General features: G+C 34.2%; 4 protein-coding genes and 1 non-coding gene across 11 annotated transcripts; 2 read left to right on the top strand and 3 right to left on the bottom strand.

Annotated features, from left to right (window-relative positions):
- Positions 1-3,332: 3,332 nt before the first annotated feature.
- Positions 3,333-5,429, bottom strand: LOC18032361 (peroxidase 3). Its single transcript, XM_006419637.1, has 4 exons — positions 5,220-5,429; positions 4,719-4,910; positions 4,426-4,591; positions 3,333-3,736 (listed from the first exon to the last, which is right to left on the bottom strand). The coding sequence occupies exons 1-4, from the start codon at positions 5,427-5,429 to the stop codon at positions 3,333-3,335; spliced, it is 972 nt and encodes a 323-aa protein (XP_006419700.1).
- A 6,690-nt stretch (positions 5,430-12,119) lies between these two features.
- Positions 12,120-13,908, bottom strand: LOC18032366. Of its 2 annotated transcripts, XM_024184037.1 has the most exons (3): positions 13,747-13,908; positions 12,997-13,153; positions 12,120-12,371 (listed from the first exon to the last, which is right to left on the bottom strand). In XM_024184037.1, exons 1-2 carry the CDS (start codon positions 13,835-13,837, stop codon positions 13,029-13,031), a joined length of 216 nt encoding a protein of 71 aa, XP_024039805.1. In that variant the 5' UTR covers positions 13,838-13,908; the 3' UTR covers positions 12,120-12,371; positions 12,997-13,028. The 2 variants fall into 2 exon arrangements, with proteins under 2 accessions (XP_024039805.1, XP_024039803.1); XM_024184035.1 differs by lacking the exon at positions 12,120-12,371 and having other exon boundaries at positions 12,407-13,153.
- A 1,993-nt stretch (positions 13,909-15,901) lies between these two features.
- LOC18032369 lies at positions 15,902-20,193 on the top strand. 5 transcript variants are annotated; one of them, XM_024190243.1, is made up of 9 exons: positions 15,902-16,079; positions 16,839-17,252; positions 17,745-17,865; positions 18,362-18,665; positions 18,969-19,041; positions 19,157-19,231; positions 19,318-19,408; positions 19,484-19,563; positions 19,738-20,193. In XM_024190243.1, the coding sequence occupies exons 1-9, from the start codon at positions 16,023-16,025 to the stop codon at positions 19,873-19,875; spliced, it is 1,353 nt and encodes a 450-aa protein (XP_024046011.1). In that variant the 5' UTR covers positions 15,902-16,022; the 3' UTR covers positions 19,876-20,193. The 5 variants fall into 5 exon arrangements, 4 of the variants coding, with proteins under 4 accessions (XP_024046011.1, XP_024046004.1, XP_006419696.1 ...); XM_024190236.1 differs by having other exon boundaries at positions 18,353-18,665; XR_002907050.1 differs by having other exon boundaries at positions 18,353-18,665; positions 19,157-19,408.
- A 98-nt stretch (positions 20,194-20,291) lies between these two features.
- On the bottom strand, positions 20,292-26,269 carry LOC18032376. Of its 2 annotated transcripts, XM_024190231.1 has the most exons (10): positions 25,818-26,269; positions 25,563-25,730; positions 24,734-25,147; positions 24,296-24,352; positions 21,825-24,112; positions 21,468-21,740; positions 21,272-21,352; positions 21,023-21,134; positions 20,872-20,938; positions 20,292-20,666 (listed from the first exon to the last, which is right to left on the bottom strand). In XM_024190231.1, exons 2-10 carry the CDS (start codon positions 25,681-25,683, stop codon positions 20,570-20,572), a joined length of 3,510 nt encoding a protein of 1,169 aa, XP_024045999.1. In that variant the 5' UTR covers positions 25,684-25,730; positions 25,818-26,269; the 3' UTR covers positions 20,292-20,569. The 2 variants fall into 2 exon arrangements, with proteins under 2 accessions (XP_024045999.1, XP_006419694.1); XM_006419631.2 differs by having other exon boundaries at positions 21,468-21,737; positions 25,563-26,269.
- TRNAP-AGG lies at positions 26,015-26,086 on the top strand. Its single transcript has one exon. It is a non-coding gene; the product is annotated as a tRNA-Pro (tRNA).
- Positions 26,270-26,896: the final 627 nt, after the last annotated feature.

Below are 26,896 nucleotides of genomic sequence, written 5' to 3'. Positions count from 1 at the left end.
TGGGATCTGAGTGTATCAATATATAAAGTATTTATTATCAAAGATTTTTTTTAATTTTAAATCATTTTAGTGTCAGAAAATGGTTTTACCCTTATTGATGTAGGTCATCTTAATTTTTTTTATTTTAAATTTTAACTAGAAGAGTACAATTTTATCCTCATAAATTTAGAGTTAACAATAACGAAGCTCACAGCAAGGGTGTTTTGAAGTATCTTTAGAAATACTAGGACTAAGGACTAAAAAAGATTTTATCCTTAATTAAATAGGCACATAGAATCCAAGCTGTGTATGAATTGTCTGGGATGAATCAGGTAATAATGCACATATGTTAATAAATTGACAATTTGACTACCTGTCTTTCAATGTACGCAGAGAACCGAAAAAAAAAAACATTTAGATTGAATGAACATGGTTTAATTAATATAGTAAGCCTTTACAAATTGATCATATCTTGCTTCAGGATAATTTTAGTAGTCTTTTATCAACTTAAGAAAGGGTGGGGGAGGCCTATAAATAATTGTAAGCAATTATTAATTAAAAGCGATAAACTGAAGAAGGATTTAATTTAACGCTAGTTTGGCAGGCAATACTAAACCTGCATTGTCAGAAGATGCGATACTATCAGCTAGAGATAAAGAAATGGACTCGACTAGCTTACAGAATCTGTAAGGTACAGACTGCAGCATCAGCCGTTGGATGTGGTTGGATGTGGAGTGAGAAACTAAACAATAGAAAATCCGATGGTGGGATAACGGGAGATGTTTGTTACAGAATCTGTACCATAGACAGGTCCTAAAGAAATACGTACATTACAAGTTTCCTTAAAAATAATAAGAATAATAATTAAAAAAAGAAAATTAAGGCGCCAAGCCGCGTTTTCCACGCACCCTTATACATATGTATATTTATATGCATAAGTTGTCTTAAAATACACATCATCAAATAGGGTTTTTTTGTTCATTAAGTATCTTAATAAGGGAGGGAATTGCTCTTGCTTGATCATTAAGTGATAATTGCTTTCATCCCAACAAATAACATTGATCATTTTTTAATTGATTTGATCGACCCCTCTCCATATTTTAAAGGAATTTGTCAATCGTTTAGTTGACTTTTAGGTCATTATTCCTCTCTTTTTGTTTTTTGTTTTGTGTGTGTGGGTGTGGGGGGGGGGGGGGGGGGGGGGGTGCTCTTTTTAATTGTGATTTGTCTTCCCGTGCGATGATGGAGCTTAGCCACAGCAAATGCCCTTTTTTTTTTCTGGAATTGGATAAGATGCTTCATCTTATAGCAATTCAAAGCCTTTGACTTTGTTACCAACGAGCGGCTTACTTCAATTATATAGCCAGGTTTTAATGCATATTGTTCTTCTTGGAGCTAGAAATTTTATGATATTTCATAAATATCATGTCATTATATAATAAGTAAATGATATTATGACTTATTTTGAAAGATCACCTTGTAAGTGGTGATTACATTAAATTGAATTACACATATTATATATGCGTTAATTAGTTATATTACCTCTAATGTAATTGTAGAATTTCCGTCTTCGAGGAATTAAAAAATTCAAAGCAATTAAACATCTTTGCCGTTATAGTTGGCATATTTTGGAAAATTGAGGAAAAAAATTTCATGAAACTTACTCCGAGGCTGAAGCTATTGCCCAAAACATCATTTGGAAAATTGTTGCACGCAATTCAACTTTGCCAGAAAAATTCGTTAGAATGCATTTTCATTTTTCACGATTGTTTTGTTAGGTAATTACACTCACTTGACAAATATATATCTTATTATATTTATTATTTTTGACGAAAGTTCGTATCCCAAGGGGATTCGCATTGTTTTAACTAATTACATGCATTATGGCATGCATGTTTATCATTTCATAAATTAATCAAGCTTTTTATCTTCTTTTTTTTCCCAATTGAGTGTGTATTAGGAGGGGTTGCGATGCCTGGGTATTGATAGACTCAACTCCGGTAAACTCAACTGAAAAGGATGATGTTTCGAACCAATCTCTCGGAAGATTTCATGTTGGCAGCTGTACGGTTAATTCAAAAGTAGTTTCTAATGACTGCTTAGTTGTTTAATAATCTGTAAAAAAGGTGATGTTGGGTTGATATGAGTTACAGATTATGTAACTCAATAGGACTATTGATGTTATAGATGAAGTCCAAACAGAGCTTGAGAAGAAGGGGCAGCTATATGTTACCGCTGTGATACGATACCGCGCTTTTCGTCATTATTCTGAAATGGTACTTTGAGAAGAACTTTACTGAAATTTTTTCTTGTGCTGGTATTGTAGCCTTAGCTGCTCGGGACTCTGGTATTCAAAGGCTTTGAATTGCTATAATATATCAACTGAAAATATACTAATTGATTATATGTAAAATGAAGCTTCTGGTCGAATTCCAGAAAATTGTCATTTTGCTGTGGCTAGATTTCATCATCACATGGAAAGACAAACCACAATTTAAATAATAATAATAATTACCTTGAGGTCAACTAAATAATTAATTACCAGTTCCTTTAAAATCCGGAGAGGGATGGATCGAATCAAAATTATCAAATCAATACTTAATAATGTATAACATAAGGAATGATCAATGTTAGGATCATGATTCTCTCTTGATCTGAACTTTTATTTGAGCAAATATAATTAGGTGATTGAGTTGTTAAATGGAAACAAAATAAAAAAATAAATCTTGATTGTATATAAATTAGAATACATATATATCATAACATCTTTCAGAATTCAAATTAGTTCATATCATGAGAGGATCCAATTCCATGATGTTATTAATTGTTTGGATGAAGCAATCACTTGATAACCAAGCAAGAGGGAAGGCGCAAAAGCCGGGTGTCTTTATTAGATACTTGATGAGCAAACAAAGAAGTCCTATACGTATTTTAGACAACAAATTCAACTTTTGCACAAAAATATATGTACGTATATCCAGCCGTATAAGGGTGGAAAATTAACGCGGCTTGGCCCCAAACCCATCCTATAAATTAAGTCAAAGAGAGGATGTGAGAAGTGGGAACTACCAATTGAAGAATGGTTCGGAGAAGATAACAACACTAGAAATATTTTATTATTATTATTATTGAATTTTTTTTCAATAAAAAAATAACAATTTATTCATAAATAAAAACTCGAGCATCAGCCCCATCTGAGAGTTGGTGCCGTAAAGCCCATAAAAAGAAGCAAAGAAATTGCGATTACAAAATGATCACATCAAATCAAACCAATGAGTACTTAAGAGACACAGTTTAAAAAACAATACCATATTAATATTATATAATGCACTTCAACAAAGAGCCTTCAAGAATTAATTGACCACATTGCACTTCTTTCTGATCTCTCCTGAAGTTCCTGTTAGAACTCCAACGGCTCCCATTCTCTCCATGGACTGAGCAAACTCAGTGAAAAATTTGGCCGGATCGAGCAACTCATCGACAATGTTGCTAGCGCCGTTGTCAGTCAAAAGTGCAGCATCAGATTGGAACATTCCTTTATTCTGCCTCAGGATTTTGTGGTAATTGTTATCAAAATACATGCCGCTGCCGGGGTCCATTTCCACTATGGTTGTGTTATCTGCTAAGCTTCTGCATTTGGTTCTCAAGAATGCAGCATAAGTTGAATCCAATGATGGATCTGCATCACCTTTTCCTGTGAAATTGTACAGCCTCCTGCTGAAGAAATTGCAGTGACCAACTCCAATGGTATGTCCACCTGCTCACTCACGTCACGACCAATTGACTCAAATTAATATGAACAAATCTGTCAACTAATAATATCTCAAATTTAATTACGACCATTGAGGAACACAAGGAGTACTCACAGAATTTCTTTTATTATTATTCAAGATATGGTTTGGGCTGAGAAAGCCCAAACTGTGGCCTAAAGTCTCCTTATAGTAATAATTTTGGAGTCCTTAGATGGTGTACTACGTACATATATCTCAAATGAGGAGGTGATTTACCCATTTGTAAGAAATAGATCCCTTTTTATCACTCCTTTATTCTGAATGTGATTGTCAAAATTGAAGTTAGTACTTGTAGTTTCATCATTTGGGTAAGTTTCGGGAGCCTATATCCTAATTTGAGACAATTTAAACAATGAGGGGTCTAATGTCATTCCCCAAGTTTCTTTCAGGTAAAGTTTGGTTATTACGTAACTTGATGATCAGTTCAGGAAATGTTACTTACAAGTTACAGAGAAATTTATTCTTCCTACACAAACCCACACAAGTCAAATTCTAAGTTTAAAAACTGCAGGAATGGCTGGGATGTGTATGATATATAATGTTTATACCTTATAAATCATTGCTTCATAACAAAATTTTGACACATTAACTTTCAATTAACGAGCCATGCATGCATGTACTTTAACTAACTCGTTCTAATTTTATTTCTAAATACCTGATAAAACGACCAGGTCATGAACAGTAAGGCCTTTGCTGGCAAAAGATTGTTTGAGCCGACTAAAGTTGAAGGATGGTGCAGGAATCTGCGAATTCGCTTCCGAAACAAGTGAAATTCTACCATCCCTTCTTCCTGTAAGCACTTCCCACAATGGCTTCTCGAACTGCACCATACAATATAACCACAATATGTAACAACATAAGAAAGTGCTCTTTTTTTCTTTTTTTCTCCTTTTTAACTTCTCTCTCTCCCTTTTTTTTTTTTTTAACTTAATTTAATTTAGAACTTACTTGGAAGGAAACGGAGTCTCTAGCAGCGAGAGCTACAATATCGGCACAAGAAACAATTCCAGGGCATTTCTTCTCAAGCTCAGTTTTGACTTCTTCTATAACATCAAATCCCCCAACGGTTTGGTTCGGGATTGAATCCTTTTCAGCTGAGTTGCTTGCTGTTGAGTCTATCAGTATTGAGGCATCGCAACCCTAAGACAAATACATGAAATAACTAGCCCATTAATTTATCAAATAGTAATAACGCATCATGCATGAATTTTTTTTTCCACCATTTTTAAAAACAACGTGAATTCTCAGCTTATCTAAGTTTTTGTTTAAATTAAAGCAAATGTATACAAATGCAGATATGCATATATATAATATATGCAGAGAGACTAACTATATATTGTGTAAAAAAAAAAAAGAGTTCTCAGACAAACATGTCCGCATGTTAAAAAATATAAATTATATCATGAAAAAATAACTATGAATTTATAAACGAATATAAACATGTGTTACCCTAACAAAACAATCGTGAAAATGCATTCTGAGGAATTTTGCTGGCAAAGTTGAATTGAGTGCAACATTTTTCCAAATGATTTTTTGCACAATATCTTCAGCCTCGGGGCAAGTTTCCTTATAAAAACTTTTCCCCAATCCCCCTCCCCTGCAAGCTCCTAAAAGTAGTGCCACCAAAGAGATCAAGAAGAAACTTAAGCTACCCTTCATTTTTTTTATTTTAAATTTTATCAATTTGAGCTAATTAAAGGTGCTCGATATGCTTGTAAAGCTTCAAATACATGGCACCCTTTTATACTGTGTACCGATATTCCTTTCCCCATAAACAATACATTACTCATTGCTTGGCAACAGCTAAGATAAACTTTTAAAACATCCAAAAATGTTTAGACACATTACAAGTTTCATTTGACTTGTGTTACATCAAGGTATTTTATTGTATTTCCCATAGTGTTAGTTGTTTGACCTTAACACAACGAATTAATTAAGAAGGGAATATATTTTAAGTTAACTGGGTTAGGCTTAACTTGTTGGTATATCCTATTCTTCACGAGCTTATCAATCTGAAACCATTTTATTTCACGTTAATATATGCCTACCCATTTCATTAATTTTCATTAAAGCAAATTATTAGTTGTGGCATCAAGTCACCTCTAAAATTATTTGTTTTTGATGGAAGAGTACTGTGAACACACTTTTCTTATTCATAAATTCAAATATGATTTTCGTAAACTTTTTTTTTTTCCTGAAAAAAGAAGAAGAAGAAGAAGAAGAAGAAGAAATAGTTGGTGTTTGCTGCTACTACCAATCAATCCTACAACATGTTGAATTGCGCAATTTTCTGATATCATATGAATTTGAATACTGCTGATAATTTAGTTGAATCCACCAGTCTGCTTCCTTGGTGGCATATGAAAACTGCATATGATTGATTATAAGAAGAATCGGTCAAATTATGCACCAACCAGATCTAAGTGGTTGCATAATGCACGCTGTAATGTTTTTTTTTTCTTTTTTCTCTTTCGGTTTAACTGCCGGATAAGTTCTCCCTTAGTTTTTAGGATTAAGTATTAATTTCTATTTAATCTTCATATTTTTTAAATGACTTAAAACATCTATGTTTTAAATATATTTTTTTTAGAAGTTAAGTTATTTTTCGATGAAATATAATGGTAAACATTTCGATATTCATGAAATTATATTAAAAAGAAAAAGAAAAAGATTTTTTTTTTTTTTTTGGGTTTTTTTCGCCCAGAAAAGCTATATTTAATACCCACAGTACTAAAGCCAAGAAAGTTTCTAGTCATTTAATTCTGTAAATATGTGAGAAGCAGTTGAGAATGTACGAAAAAGTGGAAATTTAATTACCATTTGTAGCACGTTAAAGTTTTTACCCAAATTATACCGTGATCTTGTATATTATAACTAATACACTTTTTTAATTGTATTAACTTGCAAACTTAACTATTTAGCGTTTGGTTCATGAAATCAATTAATCTCCATACAGATGACATTGCTTTATGTTTAATCTGAAAGAGAAATTTGATAAATTCGTCGAGTATCTTTCTGATGGGAACTCTTTTCCCAATTTCCCTTTCTTTTTTTTTTCCCTAACTTAAGTAATACATACTCTTCCGATTGCATAGAAAGATTTCTTAGTAGAAATTAATTATTATAAGGCATGCTGCATCCATCTCAACCTCTAAATTAATCAGGTTTGATCGATTCCCCGCATGATATTTAACGAATTTAATTATCATTTACTATCCAACCATAACGAATTCTTGTCGATCACTTTAACGTAATTGAAAAGTAATTACGGCCGTATAAGCTCCAGTTTGTTTTTATTTTTGGCCACCCACGCACATAGAAATATTACAAAATTAATTAACGTAGTGCACAAGCTCTAGTGTGTGTGTGTGTGTATATATATATTTAATCAAATCAAGATGGAGTTGCAGTTGTAGTATGTATATATAATTAATTGGCCAATCTCTCCAATTAAATTAATCATCTATCATTATATTAGGTACGTTCATGCAAGCAACGAAGCTACCGCCCTCAATACCCGTAATTCATCAACTTATATAATCAAATACGAATAATTAATTATATCGGCATGTTAAAGCGAAATAATGCGAAAGTCAATGATGCCGTGTCTTATCTTGATCGATAACCCTCCAGTTCTTCCTCCACAAGGAATAGTCTCCCCTTCACTTTATTTTTTTAAATAGTTAAGAGGGAACATAAAAGCTCGAATCAATAATTAGTGTTCTGCTCTCAAAATTTGAATTTAGATTGACCAGTTTAAGGAACTTTCTAAAAATTATTCGGCCAAGTCTTTGAGGGTAATAATATCCTTTAAAAGCAATTAATTTTACTTTGGAGTTTGCTTATATATAATTGGATAAATTCTTATTTAGTCGCTATTTTTTTAATGTGCCCCAAGACATCCATGCTAATAATTATGTTATATTCTTACCTTTATTTTTTTTCCTTTACTTTTACAATAGTATCCTTGCAACAATATAGGGAACATAAAATGTTAAATTAATATTAATAACAAAAAAATTTACAACAATTGTTATTTCTAAATAGATTTTACTCGACAACTAATGTTTTTAACCCCAAGAGAATAGTTGATTTCAATAAATAAATAAATAAAAATGAACAATCTCCTTTTTTATTACTATTATTTTATTCTATAATAATTATAAATTAAAGGCACAACACCTTAATCTTAAACTCATCCTTCATTTGTTTGTGCCGGTGTTCTCAAAAGATAGAATATCTATGCTTTATAGTGATGTAAATGATGTTGAAAATTCTTCTCAGTCAAATTAAGACAATTACGATCACTATTAGTTGAAATCAAGACAATCCAATAATAGTAACGACTGAATTTGATCGAGAGAAAAAAAAAATCTATTAAAAATGATCTTTAGTGTCACTATCTAATTCTTATAACTCACGTATGAACGATTATACTTTTCGAAATGCTAACAGCACAATGATTTGCTAGAACATAATTTATTGGAAAAAAAAAAAAAAGAAAAGAAAAACTATGACATAATGGATGTGCAAGTATTTTTCTTTTTCCCGAAGTTTTTCGATTTGAACAAAATAATTTCTTTAATTATAACTTTATTAAAGAACACCAACAAAACGGAGAAGATTTTTTGGACATACAAATGTCAAATGAGTTCGCTGAACATAATTTATTGGGAAAAAAAAAAAAGAGGAAAAACTCTGACATAATGAACGTGCAAGTATTTTTTTTTTTTTTTCCTCGAAGCTTCTTCAATTTCAACGAAATAATTTCTTTGATTAGAACGTTAGTAGACAACACCAACAAAACCGAGAAGATTATATGGCAATACAAATGTCAAATCAGTTCGCTGGACTACTTTTTTCTATACTTGTTCCCTAACTGTGCCCGTTTGAACAATCTTTTAATAAATATCCATCAAAAACTTCAATTGTTCATTGTCCCCAACTTGATTCACGATTCAAACTTGAGTTCAGACCGTAATCATGCAAATTTAGAAGAAAATTAGTATTATATTATAGACTTAAAGGGCTTAGGATCCAGCTAATTTCTTTTATTAATTATCATATAAATATCTTTCAAGTGGTTCCTTATGACAAGTTTCAGATGTCAAAAGATTATTAACCCAAAAAAAAAAAAAAAACCATAAATGACATGCTAATTCAAAATATGAAGACACGTTGATGATAGTTGATTCCCACAAGTATCTAAAGTCAATATTTGCTTAATGAAACTTATATCTGACTTCTAAAAAAGTTTATTATATAAACATTATCTTTTGCACACTCATATATACGTATTGTTTGTAACATATATAAGTACACAAAATTTACAAACGTAATTGTTATTAAAAATCCTCAGCATAATGGCATTCGATGAACATATAGGATTTGCCCAAATCACTGCACATATATATTGAATAAGAATATTTCTTTTTCCTGTAATATTTTCATCAACATATACTTTAGCACTTCCCCAGCAATCTACTAACAAGAAAAGTAAGCAAACTAACTTTATCTGTAATTTACTGAATATGATGCATGGAAATAACTTTATCATGATGCTGTATAAACTTTCAAAACAAAAAAAAAATGATCAAAATAAGACTGATAAAGATTCATGGGTACCCAAAAGCCATGCAAGTTTCCCAAAAGAGCCTGTCTTCCATTTCATCTTTCACCTTTCTACTTATATTATTATTGATTCCAATATCCCAGCTTGAATATTCTTCTTCGTCATCAGCAGCATCTGCCCACCATATTTTGCAGCTGCCACCCCAATTTATCTGACGGTGTTGATCAGTTGATGATCCATCACCATCATCGTTGGATTCTTCATTCTTATGATCATGATCGTAGTCAAGACCTTCAGCTTGCATTTCAATTGTGTCACAGCTACATGATTCAGCATCATCTTCATCTCCGGTGGCCATAACGGCGTCGCGAAGACACATTTCACACGTTAACGAATCCACCTCCGAATCTGCGCTTTCCTCCACGAGAACAAAAGAAGACACATCCATCCCACTCTTGATGTCCATTTACTCTTATCACAGAATGAATATTAATTGATCACTGTTTTATTAAGAGTGAATTTAGGTAATGAGTTGTATGACCCATCTCTCAACTTGGCCTTTATTATATGGTTGCAAGCTCGTTATTGTTCACTGTCATTGACGTGATGATGACTATTGATTACACCAACATGACACATTTTTCATTTTATTTTTACCTCTGTGGTTAAACGGCCAAATTCTCCTTTAGATTTAAGGTATACCCATCAATTTTTAGTTGATCTCCTTATTTTAAGAAATGATCTGAAATATCGTTGCTATTATTTGTCAGGTGATCAAAGTCTCAAATCAATTTTTAACTCTTTATTTGTTTAAATTTAAATTTAAATAACTAAATAAATAAAATTATTTAAAAGTCACTGGATCAAAAATCACTTGATTCAGTTTGCGTTAATTGATTTCTAACCCTACGATGTAAAGGAAAAGTAAGTGTGGTGGTAGGTTAATTAATTATGATTCTTGCTTGAAACTCCAATTTCATTGGTGGGTTTCATTTCATGTCATCCATCCACTTGACTTTCATTTTAACGCCTGGGAAAATCAAGACACTGCATGATCGATCAATCAATCAATCAAACTTAAAATTTTGTCTCCAAACCCACTAAATTTATAGGTTTGAATGATAATGAGAATGCAATTATTAAAGTAGACACTAAAGAATATGGGATGATTATGCCCATCAATACTATAAAGATATGATAATTGTAGCTAGCTTAGCTTCTTCATTGTCACCACCGTCACAGGGATAATTCTTAGCCGTCAAAATAATTAATTGACTGTAGACTCATTTGATATATAACGCCATATGTGACGCCAAGATGACTCATTTTTTCCCCTGGGTTCTGTTGGCTAGAGTCAAAAAGTTGTAACTTGTTACCAACTTACCATAAGCAAAGGCTGGAAATTAGGTTGCTTCCTTCTCTTTTAACACATGTTTAGTCAAAAGTAATTGAATTGAAAAATAAGATAATCTCAAAAAAAAAAAAAAAAAAAATTAATAAAAAAGATGCTCAGCGTGAGTGTCCTCAGCATATTCTTTCTTATTTACTAAAATTTTACCCTGCATTGATATATTTTAAAAGTTAATTTTCTTGTCTACTATTAAAAAATAGAGAAATTATCACTGCACCATCTTTGATTTGTCTTATATTCATTTAACCACTATAAAATTCTAACATATTTTCTGCACCACTTTTCTTTTTAAATTTGTATCGATTAACCACTTTTACACTAATACCGTTAAATAATTTAAATAAAATGACATTTTTACCCCTAAATAAATTAAAAGATCATTTTATCTTATAAAAACTTTGAAAAATAAAAAAAAATTATAATTATAAAAATGTCCCTAAATTTAATAAAAAAATAAATTCCAAATAGAGGTGCTTAGCTTATTTTTATTAAATTTAGATTTTATAAAAAAAATCTAAATTTGCTCAAAATTTTTTTAATTACTTTGGGCGAGGGCAAAATTGACTCTAGAATTTTGAAACACCAATTACGATCACGATAATACAAAAGAGGAAATAGCTAGAAAAAGTAACGGAAATGTAATTTCCTCTTAATCTCGATAAAGAAGCTACTTCAACCACTTACACTTATAGTCCAATGCACTAATGCTTGGCCAAAGTTACGGGTTCTACCGACACATGCTGCAACATATATGACATTCAAAGCCTCTAATGATGCTTTGCTAAACATCATGATTAGCACTTAATTTTAAGATCAGGTATTAGACCCACTAGCGAATGTCTATAGTCAGATTCATTTATCAAAGCGGCTTCCAGAACAAGAGATTTAAAAAATACATGGTAACACCTGATTGATGAATCAATCAACGCCTCAATTACCACGTTGAATTCAGTGAGATTTTTCAACAGCAGTGATAGGCAAACGGTACATTGAACAGCAGTTGAAAGCCATCATCAGGCCAGAATAGCAAAGCACCCTCCCACCATCATGAGGAAAAGGGTTCGAGTTCCCATCTCATTGACTTGTATATATTCATGTGCGTGGGATAAATCTTGTTATCATCGGGCCTAAATGGGGAGTCATTCCTAGAGTCAGTCAGAACTCTTGGCTGTGTGTTGTTGTGTACCAACTAATTTGTAGGTAATGTGCTCAAAGTCTGATCTAAAATCTTCAGATAAGGAGTTTCACTGATACACTATCCAAAAAGTGTTGCTAACTAGTAAGTATGCTGTGATTATGGATTTTCAGTTCGTTTTCTCTCATTTACTTCAGATAATATGTAAAGAATTTTAATTCTAAAGCTGCTTTGAGATTGCAAATTAAAAAAGTCCTACGCATACACGTGAGGAAAGTTCTTCTCATATTCCAAAGAAAGATGATAATCCAGTAGTAATACATGGATCGAAATAATATCACAATTTATAAAGTTAAGTCTCAATTTTTCAACAATGGAAGTCAATTCTCTGCCAAACAATACAGATATGCCTTTAAGCCTTCCAAGATGGATATTGAATCTTGTATTTATCAAGACAATCATTTGAAGCAGATTATTTCCTACCTGCAGAAAGAATCAGAATTACACCAGTGCTTGGGTATTTATGATTGTAAAAGAATAGCATAAACATTATTGCATATTGATACTGTTAATTTTAGCAAATGAACTCAGGTCAAAGATTGGAAACTAGAAAGCCTACACGTAGAATGCAGTTAAACATTTCAATTTCTCTCTTTTCTCAATTCACAGAAAAAATGTAATTACCTCTAAATGACAGTATAAGGGCAAAAAAGAAGACAACTTAAACAGACAACCAACTTTTAGGCAAGGGTTGATACAGCATAGAGTAAAATCAGCTATTGTCCATCTAATACATCAAGTACTACTCAACTAATCCAATGATGAAGCGATAAGTAAGAGAACTAAATAGCTGCGAACATCATCTTTTGAAGCTGAGATAGTATGTCACAACCAAAATTTAAACAGATGGCTGTTGAGCTAAATACACAATAAGGTCCTATCCAAAATTGGACCTACTGGCTAATAAAACTGATAAACGGGATGGCAATCAGAAGATTGGATACCCTAACTAATTCAAAAGCTCATAAACAAGACATGTCGGTCCTTGCACAGTCTGTACAATCAACAAATTTCAGGTTCCAATAGGTAAATCACTGAGGAAACAAACCTCATAAAATGTATTCTCCAGAACAAAATGAATTAGGAATTCCTTCTTGTTTCTGCATCACGATTTCTCCAAGGATTAAGACCTTCTCTGATAGCCTGGGCTTCTGGGGAAGATTCCCAAGCTCGCTTTTCTGACTCCAGAACCGTTACTTTGTCATCTGCAGGACAACAAGAGCATCAATGAGACAAATGAAAATCAAATAAGAACCTTCAAATAAGACATGATCTAAATAACATGAGGAACAAAAATATGACCAGGACAAGCATTTCATGACAATAACCACGGTCGTGGAGCTGAAATTTCTCCAACGGATACCTCATCCACCATTTTTCAATCCAATGACAAGTGCAATGTTGCATTTGTGGGAAATAGCAGTTCCAATTTAACTTCCTCTGTGTCCATCTTAACATTTCCCAATGCCTAAATGATCCTTATTTTACAAAGTTGTACAGCGGCAAAAATTCAACTAGATTAACATTTTAATATTCAAACTGAGCAACAACTTTCACTTAGACCTGAAGCTCATAAACAATACACTAGTAACAATTCAACTAATTATAATGCGACATACAAACCAAACACAACTCACCAATGTATGGACAATGCAAACCATTTTAGTGGAATAACCAAGTTGAAGAACCAGGGGAATAAAACACTAATAAATAACAGGGGAATCTGAAAATAAAAGGAATTTTTTCTTTTTTCAACAAACAGTTGTAAGAGAAGAAGCAGAAAGGAGGGTTCTCACACAGAAGCCGGTTTTGATCATGAACAATTCCATTGAACCTCCAACCAGAGCTGCTCCAATAGCAATCTTCAGGTACCAGTCTAAAAATTTCATTTTTCGCTGCAAGTAATGCTTGCAAACCCTAAAGTTTCAAAAACGGAGAATTTTATATAGGGGAAATTTAAAAAATTAATACAAGTTTAATAGAGTTCGAAAACTTATACCAGCACTAGGGATTTTGCAAGCAATTTGAGTACGACGTCGTTCTTCAATCAAATCCTAAACGTTTCGGATCATAAGCATGGCTGGGCCTGGGCTGGGCCTGGGCTGGGGCTGGTGGCGGCTAGCCATTTCACAAAGGAAACGGCGTCGTTTGGATGTCATCATGTACACCGCTGATTTTATTTTTAATTGAGTTGTACGGTTCAGATTAACACGGTAGGCATAGAGTCCGTGTCATTGATATGCTTTCTATAGCGGACATTGCCAATTTCCTTTTCCTATAATCAATATATATAGTTTATCTTTTATTATTTTTATAATAGTCAAGAATACTTATATTCTTATTTTTAAATACATTTTTATTTATATTTATTATAGATTAAATAAATCACATGAATATAAATTAAAATAAAAAATATTTATTTTGATGTAAAAAAATTAATAATAAAATATTTTTCTTGCACTTTTTTTTATTTTATAAGCATTTTCTTATAATAAATATATAAGAAAGTTATTATAAAATGATAAGAAAATTATTATGATAAAAATTTATTATAAGAAAATTTGATGATAAATAAAAATTATTATAAAATAAATAATAAAATATTTTTCTTGTACTTTTACATTTAATTTTAAAATATTATAAAAAATGTTTACAAAATAAAAAAGTACAAGAAAAAAATTTATTATTAATTTTTTTATATCAAACATATATTTCTTGTTTTTAATACTTAATTTTATATTTAAATTTTCATTTACATGATTTATTTAATCTATAATAAAAATATATAAAAGTATATTTAAAAATAATATCATTTTCTATATTTCACACATTGTATTTCTCATTAATAAAATTGGAATTTTATTAGTTGTACCGCGGCGGCAGCCGGCAAGGCACGTGTGAAGTTGGGTATATTTATAATAAAATATCAAAGGCTCCTTTTTGCGTTTGCCAACAGCTTTATGCTTATTGGTGACACCAAATAGGCAAAGTACCGTGGACCTACTACTCATCGAGAATTTGATCCCACTTTTCTCAAGAGCTACTACTCACGTTTTGGCCCACCGATTCGTTTCACTATTTTTCTTTCTTTCTTTCTTTCTTTCTGTCCAATTTTCATTATATACAGAATAATCTAAAACGTTAATGAACTATCATCTACGATTATCGCTCTTCGCTGGCAATAATTAGCATAATCAAATTGAGTTTTTATGGGCATCTATCCTTTGATTTGAACGTAGATAGATTCTATAAAGTAAATTTAAATATTTTAAAAAATACTATAATATTTTATTTAATGTATACACATTTCTTTGTATGATAAATATTAGGGTTCGTTGTGTTGGAGTTTATTAATGGTGGAAAACGAATTTCAACCACACACGTAAAATAATAAATAATAAATTATAATAAATTTTTTATTATTTATCACTTTACGTGTGTCTAAAATTTATGTTCACCGTAGATATACCCCAGTGTACCCATAGCCTAAATATTATTATCACATCACACGAATCCAAATACTCACCGAAATTACCAAACACTGCTTTTTGTTTTTTTCAAAATATAGATAACACCACTTATATAGAGAGAGAGAGAGAGAGAGAGAGAGAAAATTCATATTTTAACTTCAACAAAAAGCTTGACGCGTGTCGCCGTGAAGAAGCGAGTAAGAAAATACAAATAGCTTCAGAGAGTGTGGAAGGAAACGTGAGAAACAAAAAAGCTAAAGAAACAGGTTAGTCGCGGCAAGAGGACGATGATGCTCTGCTAAGATCATCTTCACAAGTGACCATGATGTCCAAACCAGCCAGGGCCCACCGTCCTGTCTTTCTCAAACTCTCATGTCGTTTTCCACTTAAGTAGTATTGAGTAAGGACCACGCCTTATTATTTTTTTTGGTTTTATTTATTAATATTATTATGTCATGGTATAAAATAATTTGTTACTCTAATTTCTTAGCATAATAATAATAATAAATCTGCATGCCTCTTTTATCTTTCTTCGATATTTGTCGGTCGGTGGTCTCTTCTTCTGAGCTTTGTAATTGCTTCTCCGAAGACTGTGAACTCCAGCATGCAGTCAGTTCAATCACAAGCAGTCACTACTGAAGCTGCGGAGGTTTCCACTCAGGTTGGTTAGTTTTTTTTTTTTGGTTCAGTTTTCATAGTTATGTTTATTTATGTACTGTATTTTCTAAAGATTATTATTATTATTTTTTTTATGATTGAAAATTTCCATGTTTTGTTCTTTGTGTCAATTTTTTCCCCCCCTTAACGGGGTGTTGTCCTATTGATGCTGATTTGTCATGAATTATCTGTGGTATTCGTAGTTTAATGTATTTGGAGGCTGAGATTATGATGTTCAGGTTTGATGGATTTGTTAGAAATGTTGCCCAGCAACCATTTTTGTTTTTGGTCATCGGTTGATTTTCAAAATTGTAGTTGATAGTTATCCTATCTTGCAAATCCTCATCTCCTTGGAAGAAATTGAAAGCTTTAAGGATTTTTCTTCGGGCTAGTTGAAAGTTATTGAACTCGAGTGAAGCAATCTCAAACGATTCTTTGCTAATCATTGTTAGGCAATTTACTCTTTGTGTTCGACTTTCAGCTATTTTAAACAATTGAACATTTTTCATCTTGATGTAGACTAGTTCGATAGAGAATGGTAAGAAGCAGTAATGTTTCTACGTAGGTTGAATTAGCAATACAGTTGTGAATTATCCTCTCAACCATTAAAAGGAAATGAGTTAGCGATTTGCATCTCGTGCATGGCAATTTTCTGGTTTTGTGAACAGCATACCCTCATGGAGTTTGTTTTGATATAGCATATTTTATGGGAGACTATATCCAAAATGAGTTGAGATGGTGTTGTAATGTTTGTTACATGCAGGCTGATATCCAAATCGAGGGCCCATCAAATGAAGAGACTTCAAATCCAGGACCAAGTGGGAGGCGCCCAGATCTTTCACTTCAAGTTCCTCCTAGACCACTAGGTTTTGTTAGTAGTAGGACTGGAAGGCCTTCACTCCAGTCTCAACGTTCCTATAAAGGTAGTTTATCACCAGGAGACTTATTGCGGGGTTTAAGCTTTAAGAAGAAAGGTATCGTATCTGATGGTGAAAGAAGCTCCCTCCTAAGTTCTGACTCTCAGACTTCTCCTGGAAGTCCTATTATAGCCAGAATCACATCTGCTTTTTCTTGGCAAAGATGTACATCTCTTCCTGTTACACCTGCATCAAATTTGTCCCCATCAATTTCCACGCCTGCTTCAGCAAGGACATCTGGTGAACAGCATAAAGCAAATGTAAGCTGTATATGTTATGTACTTTTTTTTTTTTGTTGCTTTGTATTTATGATGGTTTTGAATATCTCTCTAATTGTTTTTTAGTCTTGGAATCGTTGGTTTTTCACCGAAATAAATTGTATCTTGGTTTGGAAAAGCTGTTCAAACACATCTTTCATATCATGTTTAATCGAAAAAGGGCATATATTCCTCCTGTCCAACTTGCGGGAAACTAGTAGAATTGCTGCATCCAATATGATGGAACCTTCTTCTCCTTTTGCCCCCAGCTAATCAATGGTGTTCCTTAGGTAATGACAGCTAGGTTCAATATTCTAGTTTAATAAATACAGCATGCTTTCTACTATGCAATGAGGTTGTGATTTTATTTTTTTCCATGCCTTCTTTAATGGTTTTTCCTTGAATATATGTAAAAAAATCAGGGCAGTTCCAAGTCAGTGACCTAAAAAACTTCATGTAGAGTACTTTAAAATAGTTGTCTTCAATTTCGTGCAGAAAGGAACAGCACCTACTGCAGTTTCAAGGTCCCTGTCTGTGCCTGGAAGAAACATTGTCATTGTAAGATCAGTATCTTTGCCTACTCGTAGAGATCATGTCCAGACAGATACTAGTGATGGTATGCAAAATTGAAAGTACACTCCTTTTCTCTTGTTCATGTAATTTCTTGAGCTTATAAAGTTAAAGGACTTTGTCTGATCTGTGCCATCTATCAGAAAATGGAGTCAAAAGATGATATTACATTGTTTTTAAAAACCGTTAAATGTTGATTTTTTTAGTGCTCGTCATAGTTTTTATATATTAAGTTGGGATGCATCAACTCATTTATTTATCTCTAAGATCTATATGTACGAGTGCATGCAAAGTTATATATATAAGCTTTTCGACATGTATCTTATGTAGATCGTCTTGAATTCTAAGTTGGTAGTCTAGTACTTTTGGACACCCGAATGGATCTTATTGTTGTTCACTCTATTTTCGTTTGTTCTACTTATTCCAGACTCATAGGCCAAATCCCTATAAGCAGTCGATAAAAATTTCATATCCATGCTTGTTGCTTTTTGCTCTATGAATCTCCCAGTAACTTAAGCTTCTTTGTGAGGCAGATCAAATAGTTCCTGCTCCAATGGAAAATAATGATGAGGAGATTGCTGAAGAGGAAGCAGTGTGCAGGATCTGTCTTGATATATGTGAAGAAGGAAATACACTCAAAATGGAATGCAGTTGCAAAGGTGCCCTTAGACTTGTACACGAAGAATGTGCAATCAGGTGGTTTTCCACGAAAGGCAACAAAAATTGCGAAGTGTGTGGGAAAGAGGTTCAAAACTTGCCGGTAACTTTGCTACGGATGTCAAGCTCTGCCCAAAGGGACAATAGACGTAATCACAGTCAACAGACTATGCATTCTCGATCAGTAAGGTAATATAATGTGAGAACCATGGCGTTGTATATAATTTTCTTACCACTAATCATGGTTCAATGACATCTGAGACACTTTAGTCTTTCAGATTGGCTTCAGTCAAAATTCATACTTAAGACATCTTTTTCAACATTAAGTTTGTGTCAATCTTTGCTCAAGTCTTTGGCATTATACCACTAGTGGAATTTTTATTTTGTAACTTTTTTTTCCCTCAATCTTTTTATTTCTTTTAACTATCAGTCACTTTTCTGTGAAACTGGCCCCTTTTTTTCTGCTAATTTTGATATAATTTATGTATGCAGTGCCTGGCAGGATTTTGTGGTGCTTGTCCTAATTAGCACAATATGTTACTTCTTCTTCCTCGAGCAGATATTGGTATTGCCCTTTTGCTATGAGAGAAAACTTAGAAAGGACAATTTGATTATTCCTATTTGTTACAACTTGTCTTTTCTCATTTTAATCTTGTTGTATGCCATCAAAACTCATTTAGATTGAAGTAGGACTGAGTAGAATAAGGCAGGATAAGATCAAAACTACAAGAAGATGCGTGGATCCTAGAGAAGAGGAATGCAGCTGGTTCCAATTATTACAATCATTTGGATGTTCTAACACTGGTATGACAATATTAACTGTCTGTTTTATGATTTTCAGATTCATGACTTGAAGACCCAAGCAATTGTACTTGCAGCACCATTTGCATTTACATTGGGCATTTTATCCTCTATCTTCGCGGTGATTTTAGGTACATCTGAGGTCAGAATTAACATTTTCTGCATGAGGTGTGACTGTCTCAATATATGTCTCTTTTGACTTGCAGCAATCAGGGAGTATATATGGACCTATGCGGCTCTTGAGTTTGCCCTTGTGGCCATTGCTGTTCATTTACTCTATACCATTGTGAGTAATGCTATCTTGAAGCAATTTCATGCATAATGGATGTGTTATCTCACTCTTTGCTGTTGATGCCGTCTCCTCTCTCTCTCTCTCTCTCTCTCTCTCTCTCTCATGAAAGCTTCCTTATTTCAACTTCGTAAGCAATGGATTAGAGATAGCCTTTTGATAATTTTGCAGCTTCATCTGAAGGCCATTTATGCAATATTGCTTTCATCACTTTTGGGTTTTGGAGCTGCAATGAGCCTCAACTCATTGTATATTCAATATTTTACCTGGCGTGTTCGGGTTGCCGCAGAGAACTCTAATCCAGTCTAACAAATCATAAAATACCAGGCGCAAGAAACAAGATCCAGCCCTTTTGGGATATTAGTTTCCGATGAATTGGTGGTTCACGTATTCATTACTCGGGAAGCAAGGTCAAGACCAATTCAAGAAGAGGGGAAGAAGATTTGAGTGGTATCATACACTAAATTTTGTACACGTGTGATTTTATGGCATGTTATGAATGAAAGATAAGTGGTAATATGTTAAAATGTAGAGTGTACTGCCCTTAATGCATTCCTCATGATCACTTGTGTAAAGAAATTTGACATACTTATGGTACATTATCAGGACCCGTTTGTTGTGTGACTATCTTTAATTCTTGTTTTGACAACAAGCATTTTCCTATTATGTTGAGAATTATGGTAAGCTCTCAGCTAATAGAATTTATTTTATCAAACACAAAAATATCTGGGAAACATGCGTCGCATCCATCAACTAAAACCTGGACTTGCAGCCATTCGTTCATACAAAGAAATGTAAAATAATGAAACCAAAAAAGTAAAATCGGACTTACGATGCTCTATACATTCTCGCCTTTATTATGCGCTTAAAACATACTTACAAGCGTGGAACTAAACCCACAAAAGTGAGTTATATTTACATATCACTGCACAGCTAACGAAAAATTTGCAATCAGTCAGCTGCTGGCGTAAATGAGAACACTGGACGGGTCAAGATGTCCTTTCTATCTGAGCTTTGTCACAGGATGAAACTTATGGCCATCTTTTCTGAGCCATATGGTAGAACGAGTTCTCTTAACATTATCCACAAAGAGACGATGCCTGTCGTGTAAATATAGCATGTATTAGGAAAGAAACAGATGTAAACATTCCTTCAGTAAAATACAATTCAAATTTTGACATTCATGAATATTTCAATCATTAGCACTCACCTCTTAGACCACCAATAAATATTGTAGGATACCACCTAACTAACAATCTGATTTAAAATTTCAAATCAGTGAATAAAACAATAAACATATAATACCTTTCATACTCCAGCTTCTGAGTAACTATGCCATTCAAGAGTAGCTCTGAACTATAAACTGCTGCCCCTGCAAGTATATAAGGAGATGGTGAAAAACTCTTCTCGAAGTCAGCATAATTTTTTAATGAGAGCACTATTATACAGTGCTGACCTTTTTCAAGGAAAGGTTCGCAGATTTCGTAATCTTCTTCACAAGATAGAATCAATAAATCATCTGGGAGTTTATCATCCTTCAAAGCAGATCTGCCTAATCTCTCCACAGCCTGAAAAACATTTTGGCATCAGAAACATATTGGGTTGCGCTACATAGAAGCTGCTTCAGGAAGGGGAAAGAGAACAAGCTTGATACTAGCATAACACAGCTGAACATATTGAAAGAATTTTCCAGGCAACCAAATACCTGACCATGGACTGACTTAATCAAACTTGAAATTGTTTCTTTACTGGGCTTTATATTTGGGGTAATTAGAACTCTTTGATCCTGCACAAATATTGCTATAGTGAGATGAAAAAATAAATGAACAAATAACAGAAAAAATAAATGAACAAATAACAGCCAATGAGACAGAAAATCCAACATTAGTTAAACATTTTACTTTTAATAGCGGATGCTTGCGTGCACGTGCCAAAGAAGCTGGCATGCTGAAACCAAACTCCTTTTCCTTTTTAGTATCACGGAGCAGGTAAGATTCTTCATCAATGTGAATCTTAACCTGCGCAATGCTCTCAAGCCATAAATGAGTCACCACTGGTTTGCCAGAAGCAATTGCTTCTAACATATTTCTTGTGCGAACAAATATATCTGTTACGAAATGTGTTGCATCGGTAATTGAACTCACTTCAGAAGCTCCTAAACGATCCAAGATCTGCTAGACAAGACCATCAGACAAGACATTGGTGAAATTACCTCATATTATCTGCTTTAAGAAACCAATGAAACCACAACCAAGTACCTTTTTCTGCTGCTTAATTATATCCTCATCCAGGTGGTGGCTGAACAAAACTCGAATACTAGCCATATCCCTCCTCTTCCTCAGATCTTTCAATGGAGAAAGAGGTTCTGGCTCTGTGGCAATTAGCCGATTGATTTCTTTAACAAGGCATGATTTGGCCAGGTTCTTCCTGCATGATTGCTTAATGTATCCATTACCCATACAAACAGGTGATGCAGCATTAACAGGTGTTATGCAGTTTGCAGGAGAAGTACATGCTGACTCCAATGCTTCACATTGCTCTCTCGGTGATTTATCCAACCTGCTATTCATTTCTGCATTTTCAGCAGATGGCTGGGAATCTACGACAATCTTTCCATCCGAGTGGTTTGGTGTTTTTGAGCCTTTAAAATCTTTAGATTTCACTTTCACATTCATAGCAGCAGAACAACCACTAACCTGAACTGACAAGTTTCGATGTGATCTTCTTCCTCTAGGGTACCTCAATCCATCAACACCATTATTCATAGCTGTTAACTCCAGATCCAATTTCTCAGGTTGACTTGGTTTGGTACTTTTGAGTTCTCCAAATTGATTGGAGCTCAATTTAGAATGTTTCTTTTTGAGATGCATCACTTTAGATGCCTCAACATCTTTATTGCAGGTTACATTCTCTTCAAAAGCGCCCACCTCCATTAGATGGTTAGCATCGTGTATACAGTTATCAAGGATCTGGTCGGTCGTTTTCAATTGAATTACTGCCTTGGAACTCCTAGTACGAAAAGCAATGGGTGTTGAGGCACTGGGAGCCTTGGCTACCTTCTGCTTCTTGATTGAGTGATCTGCATTTTGTGTCTCAGTTCTTAAACATCTGTTGAACTCTTTTGGTTGGCAGCTCTCTAAAAACCCATCTTCATTTCTTTGCCCAATAATCCCAGAAGACACTCTGTCCATGTTTTTGCTTCCATTGATGGTAGAGTTCTGTTCATCCATTGACTTAGCTCTTCTCTTGTTGAGAGTTACCAGTTCTCTGTCACATTTCTCACTGATATTCTTGAAATTTTTCACAGAATTATCTGGAGAGCACCTACTTATTTCAGTGCCACTCTTTGACTTCCTTTTTTGTCTTGTAGCAACACCAACACCTGAAAGACGTACCCTTTTCTGGGATGAGGATTGCTTCAATGAAACTCTACTCTTAGATTTTCCTCTGGAAGAACCCTCAGCAGAGCGCTTAGAATTGCTTTGTAAACAATTGACATCGTGATTAGCAATTCCTTCTCCAGAAAGTAAGGCTTCCATAGCTTCAGCCGCCAATTGAGTATCAGGACCAACATTTAAAATCTGTGACACGTCTGTCTTACCAACAGCAGCATCCGGTTGTCCTCTTGAGGAATCTGCATTAAGCCGTTCATCCAACTCACTTAGAAGGTTCTTTTCAACAATTAATTGAGCTTCTTCTGCCTTCTTTTCATTCTTTTTTATGTTATTGAAAGTTACTCTTGAATCAGACCGCATCGTAATTCCATCATGTACATCTTGTTGTTCTCCATTCCCATCCAAATCAAATTTCCTCTTTTTAAGCTGCCGGGGTTCTGTTAAAGATCTTTGTGCATGATACGCAGTTCCAAAAAATTCGTCCTTCCTTCTGCAAAATAAATCTCCCCCTCCTTCATCTTCACGGCTATCATCCCAATCATAAATCCCTGTTTTTCCAGCTTTGCTTCTATCATTGGATTTTTTGGCCAAACTTTGAGGCCCTTTTGCAGTTGAAACAGGTTTTGATTTTCCCCCTTTACTCTTTCCAAGGTCAACTTCATGATCAAAATCCACAAAATTATTCTTCTCAATAAACTGTTCTACAAATGTAAGTACATTGGCTTGAGAGAACTCTCCAGGTTCTTGGGAGTCAACATAGCTTAGCCCGGCCAACTCACCATCATTAACAGGAAACTGAAGCAAGTTTTCTCCTCCAGCAGCATTATCACCATTGTTTGGAAGTCCTTTGTCTTGAGAAACTGAATCCTCAGTAAAGAGTTTTCTCACTGTAGAGGAACCAACCCTGCAACTGTTACCATTTCTTAATCCCTTCTCTGTCTCATTGTCTTTCAAATCATGAATGTTATCAATTTCCTCCACAACTTTCGGTTCTGATCCATCATTTCTAACAGCATCTTGATCTGGAGACAGATCAGCAGACTGGACAAAACAAGAATCGATACTGATTTCCTTTGAAGCCATACTACGAGCTGCTAGACCAGAGGCACGTAAAGACGCTGCTCGAATTGAAGTAAACCTGCGCACAGATCCTGAGCAAGCAACACAACAAATATAAAACGGCAACTTCACACCAAGACAGCATTTAAGCAGAAAGTCAAATGACAAGCAAACATTCCATACAACGAGAATTAATTCGTACTGAGTACAATGAGGAAAAATAAAAAATAACTGCAATAAATGATATAATCTAGTGTATTCGGTATAACACATACCAGGTTCTGAACGCGGAGTGCTTTGAAAAACTGGTCTTAGGGTACAATCATGGGATCCTGAATGATATGAAGGAAATAACAAACTCAGATATAATGGTAAGCAACAACTTTATGCAGGCAATCTCCCAAGTGTCAACTGACATTTCTGGTTAAATTCCTGAGTCTTAACAGATACACCGGTAAAAAAATCAGTCTTGAAGAATTGAGAACCAATTTCTAGCAGAAAAAGTTTAAAAAAAACAAAAAAAAACTGAATATCTGACTGAATGCATCAAATAGGAATTCTTTCACTTTCCTTTTCATCACATAATATCTTCTTTTTGACAGGTAAGGAATGAAGTAGGAGAATAAACCAAAGCATGTAATCCCAACATAATTTCCATAACCTTAAAAACTGAGGTATTCATAAGATTGATCCCAAAAAATGAGAACACTCACCTAAATTTGAACCATCACGTTGCTCTCTTAAATCCTTCTCACCTTGTTCACAAATTGAGGTGCACTGTGTCTTCTCTTGCTCTAATGATTGATTGCAACCTCTTCTTGCTGAATCGTCATCAGGAATGCCCTCACCGTCACGCAGAACTTCAGTTCTACCAGATCCTTCATTGTCACTATCATTGGCAATTCCATAATCAAACTCATCCAACAACTGTGTTTCCATATTTTCAATGTCATTAAAAAAATCCAATGCTTGAGTCTCATCTCCAAGGTACAATGCTTGTGTTTCATCACCAAGGTTCCATGCTTGAGTTTCATAATCACCTACTACTTGAGTTTCAAATGTATCTTCAACAGGAACCGTATCATAAATATTTAACTGATAATTGTTGCCATCTTCAACTTTTTCACCTAAATTATTTAAGGGATACTCATTATTCTATCACGCAAGGGAAGAACCCAAAACATACAAATATTGTCAACATATGCAATTTTACATTGCCGACTAATCAAAAGCTCAAATGATTTTTTTTTTTGAATTTTTTTTTAAAAAATCAACCACTTCACTGAAATGAATGTACACAATTTTCTCCAGCCTGATTGAGTAGACAGTTGTGAATAATCAAACTAAGCAACACATTGACACCAAATCAAAACCCAAAATGTAGAATCTTCTCCTTTAACGATCATTATACCAAAAGGAAACCAATTAATCTAAACTAATTGAATAAGAGTTTCTCCTTTTTCGACGATTATGAAAAATTTACTCTAAAAGCACAAAACTTTAGAATAAATGTCAACAAAAATAGAAATTTAGAACAATTACCAGGTGCTGGAGGAGGTGAAAACTGGGAATCAAAGACTTGAGTGTCTGCACGGGCGAAAACGTCATTTGGGTTCGTTTTGCTTGAATCATTTGGAGAATCACCGTCACCAAGAGAGCCCATTCTCAGTTCACCCGAGAGCAAAACAAAGCCAAATTCACATAAAAACCCTAGTAAAGGAGAGCTTTTTCACAGTACAGACTGAAATAAGCAAGATCGTTGCAATAAAAAAATGTAGATCAAATTTTAAAACTTACTGAGAGAGAGAGAAGGCGGGGAATTGTGGTTAGGACTTGGGATTAGGGTTTGATAGGAGCGGTGAATTTTGGAGGGAAAATTGAGGCAATTGGTGTCTGCTTTAGGCCTCCCGCTTTATCTCCAGCGATAGAAACAGTAAAGGTCAAGTCCTTTTTTGATATGATTTATAGAATGTATTAGCCTTAGAGACAACAGAGGGCATTTGGTCTAGTGGTATGATTCTCGCTTAGGGTGCGAGAGGTCCCGAGTTCAATTCTCGGAATGCCCCGCCATCAGATTGAATTGGATAAATTTTAGTCAATTTTGCAAGTTCCGAATTTATGGCTATGGCTTCACAAGATCTTTCGTTTACCGGATTCCGTTTACCATTCCAGACCAGTAAGAGCGGCAAGTTGAGGGCAACATGGAAGGAAAGAAGCCAGCAGTTTTGAACCCACTTGTGGTGGGGGAGTACAGAAGAATACTTGCTGCTTTCTGTGTTATCGTACGTTTATTTTTATTAATTTAGCCAAGCCTTTAATTTATGCAATAGCCTTTTTCATATGCTAGATTGCCTCCTGCATCCAGTAGTGCCCTCTTGAAAGATTAATTATTAGCCCGTTTGGTAGTGTGGTGAGATAGTTGAGTTGTCAAAATCTAGCTATTAAAGTGTTTGATAACATTTATAGCTGAGCTTTGGTAGTTTAGCAAAAAAAAATTTTTTAATTTTTACTCCACAATTGTAGCTTTTACCCGCAGCAACTGCAGCTTAAAATCTACAGCACTCTACTCTCAAACACATCATATGTCATGTGTACCACCTCTGTCCGCATCTGTTTTGACCGCAGCAGAGGAGTCCAGTTTGCTGATCAAATTCGAAAGGGCTAATTATTTATAGATTCCACTGATTCATTAGAAGATACCTGATGGGTGTTTGTTTACCCTATACCGTTCCTTATTAGCAGTCAAAGCCAGTGTGGGGAGCTGCGCTTGAAATGTATCCTTGCTTTCGGGGCGTTTGCTTTGCCCGAATGCACCTTCTTCTCGGGTTCGATAATCCAACTTTGATCTTGTAATTTTCTCGTAAATTATCACTTAT

This window comes from Citrus clementina, unplaced genomic scaffold, assembly GCF_000493195.1.
Source record: "Citrus clementina cultivar Clemenules unplaced genomic scaffold, Citrus_clementina_v1.0 scaffold_9, whole genome shotgun sequence".
NCBI lineage: Eukaryota > Viridiplantae > Streptophyta > Magnoliopsida > Sapindales > Rutaceae > Citrus > Citrus x clementina.
Note: the sequence above shows the minus strand (reverse complement) of the source record. Positions and strands in the feature narration are given on the sequence as shown.

Excerpts from the sequence above, each read along its gene's own strand:
- LOC18032361 (XM_006419637.1), bottom strand. The coding sequence starts at position 5,429 with ATGAAGGGTAGCTTAAGTTTCTTCTTGATCTCTTTGGTGGCACTACTT. Across the intron at positions 4,592-4,718 it reads GAGACTCCGTTTCCTTCCAA|TTCGAGAAGCCATTGTGGGA; the intron begins GTAAGTTCTAAA and ends TGTATGGTGCAG. Across the intron at positions 3,737-4,425 it reads TGACCTGGTCGTTTTATCAG|GTGGACATACCATTGGAGTT; the intron begins GTATTTAGAAAT and ends GTGAGTGAGCAG.
- LOC18032366 (XM_024184037.1), bottom strand. The coding sequence starts at position 13,837 with ATGAAATTTTTAGACTGGTACCTGAAGATTGCTATTGGAGCAGCTCTG. Across the intron at positions 13,154-13,746 it reads CATGATCAAAACCGGCTTCT|ATGACAAAGTAACGGTTCTG; the intron begins GTGTGAGAACCC and ends GTTGTCCTGCAG.
- LOC18032369 (XM_024190236.1), top strand. The coding sequence starts at position 16,023 with ATGCAGTCAGTTCAATCACAAGCAGTCACTACTGAAGCTGCGGAGGTT. Across the intron at positions 19,232-19,317 it reads GCGTGGATCCTAGAGAAGAG|ATTCATGACTTGAAGACCCA; the intron begins GAATGCAGCTGG and ends TATGATTTTCAG. Across the intron at positions 19,409-19,483 it reads TATCTTCGCGGTGATTTTAG|CAATCAGGGAGTATATATGG; the intron begins GTACATCTGAGG and ends TTTGACTTGCAG.
- LOC18032376 (XM_024190231.1), bottom strand. The coding sequence starts at position 25,683 with ATGGGCTCTCTTGGTGACGGTGATTCTCCAAATGATTCAAGCAAAACG. Across the intron at positions 24,113-24,295 it reads CACTCCGCGTTCAGAACCTG|GATCTGTGCGCAGGTTTACT; the intron begins GTATGTGTTATA and ends TTGCTTGCTCAG. Across the intron at positions 20,939-21,022 it reads CGAACCTTTCCTTGAAAAAG|GGGCAGCAGTTTATAGTTCA; the intron begins GTCAGCACTGTA and ends ATATACTTGCAG.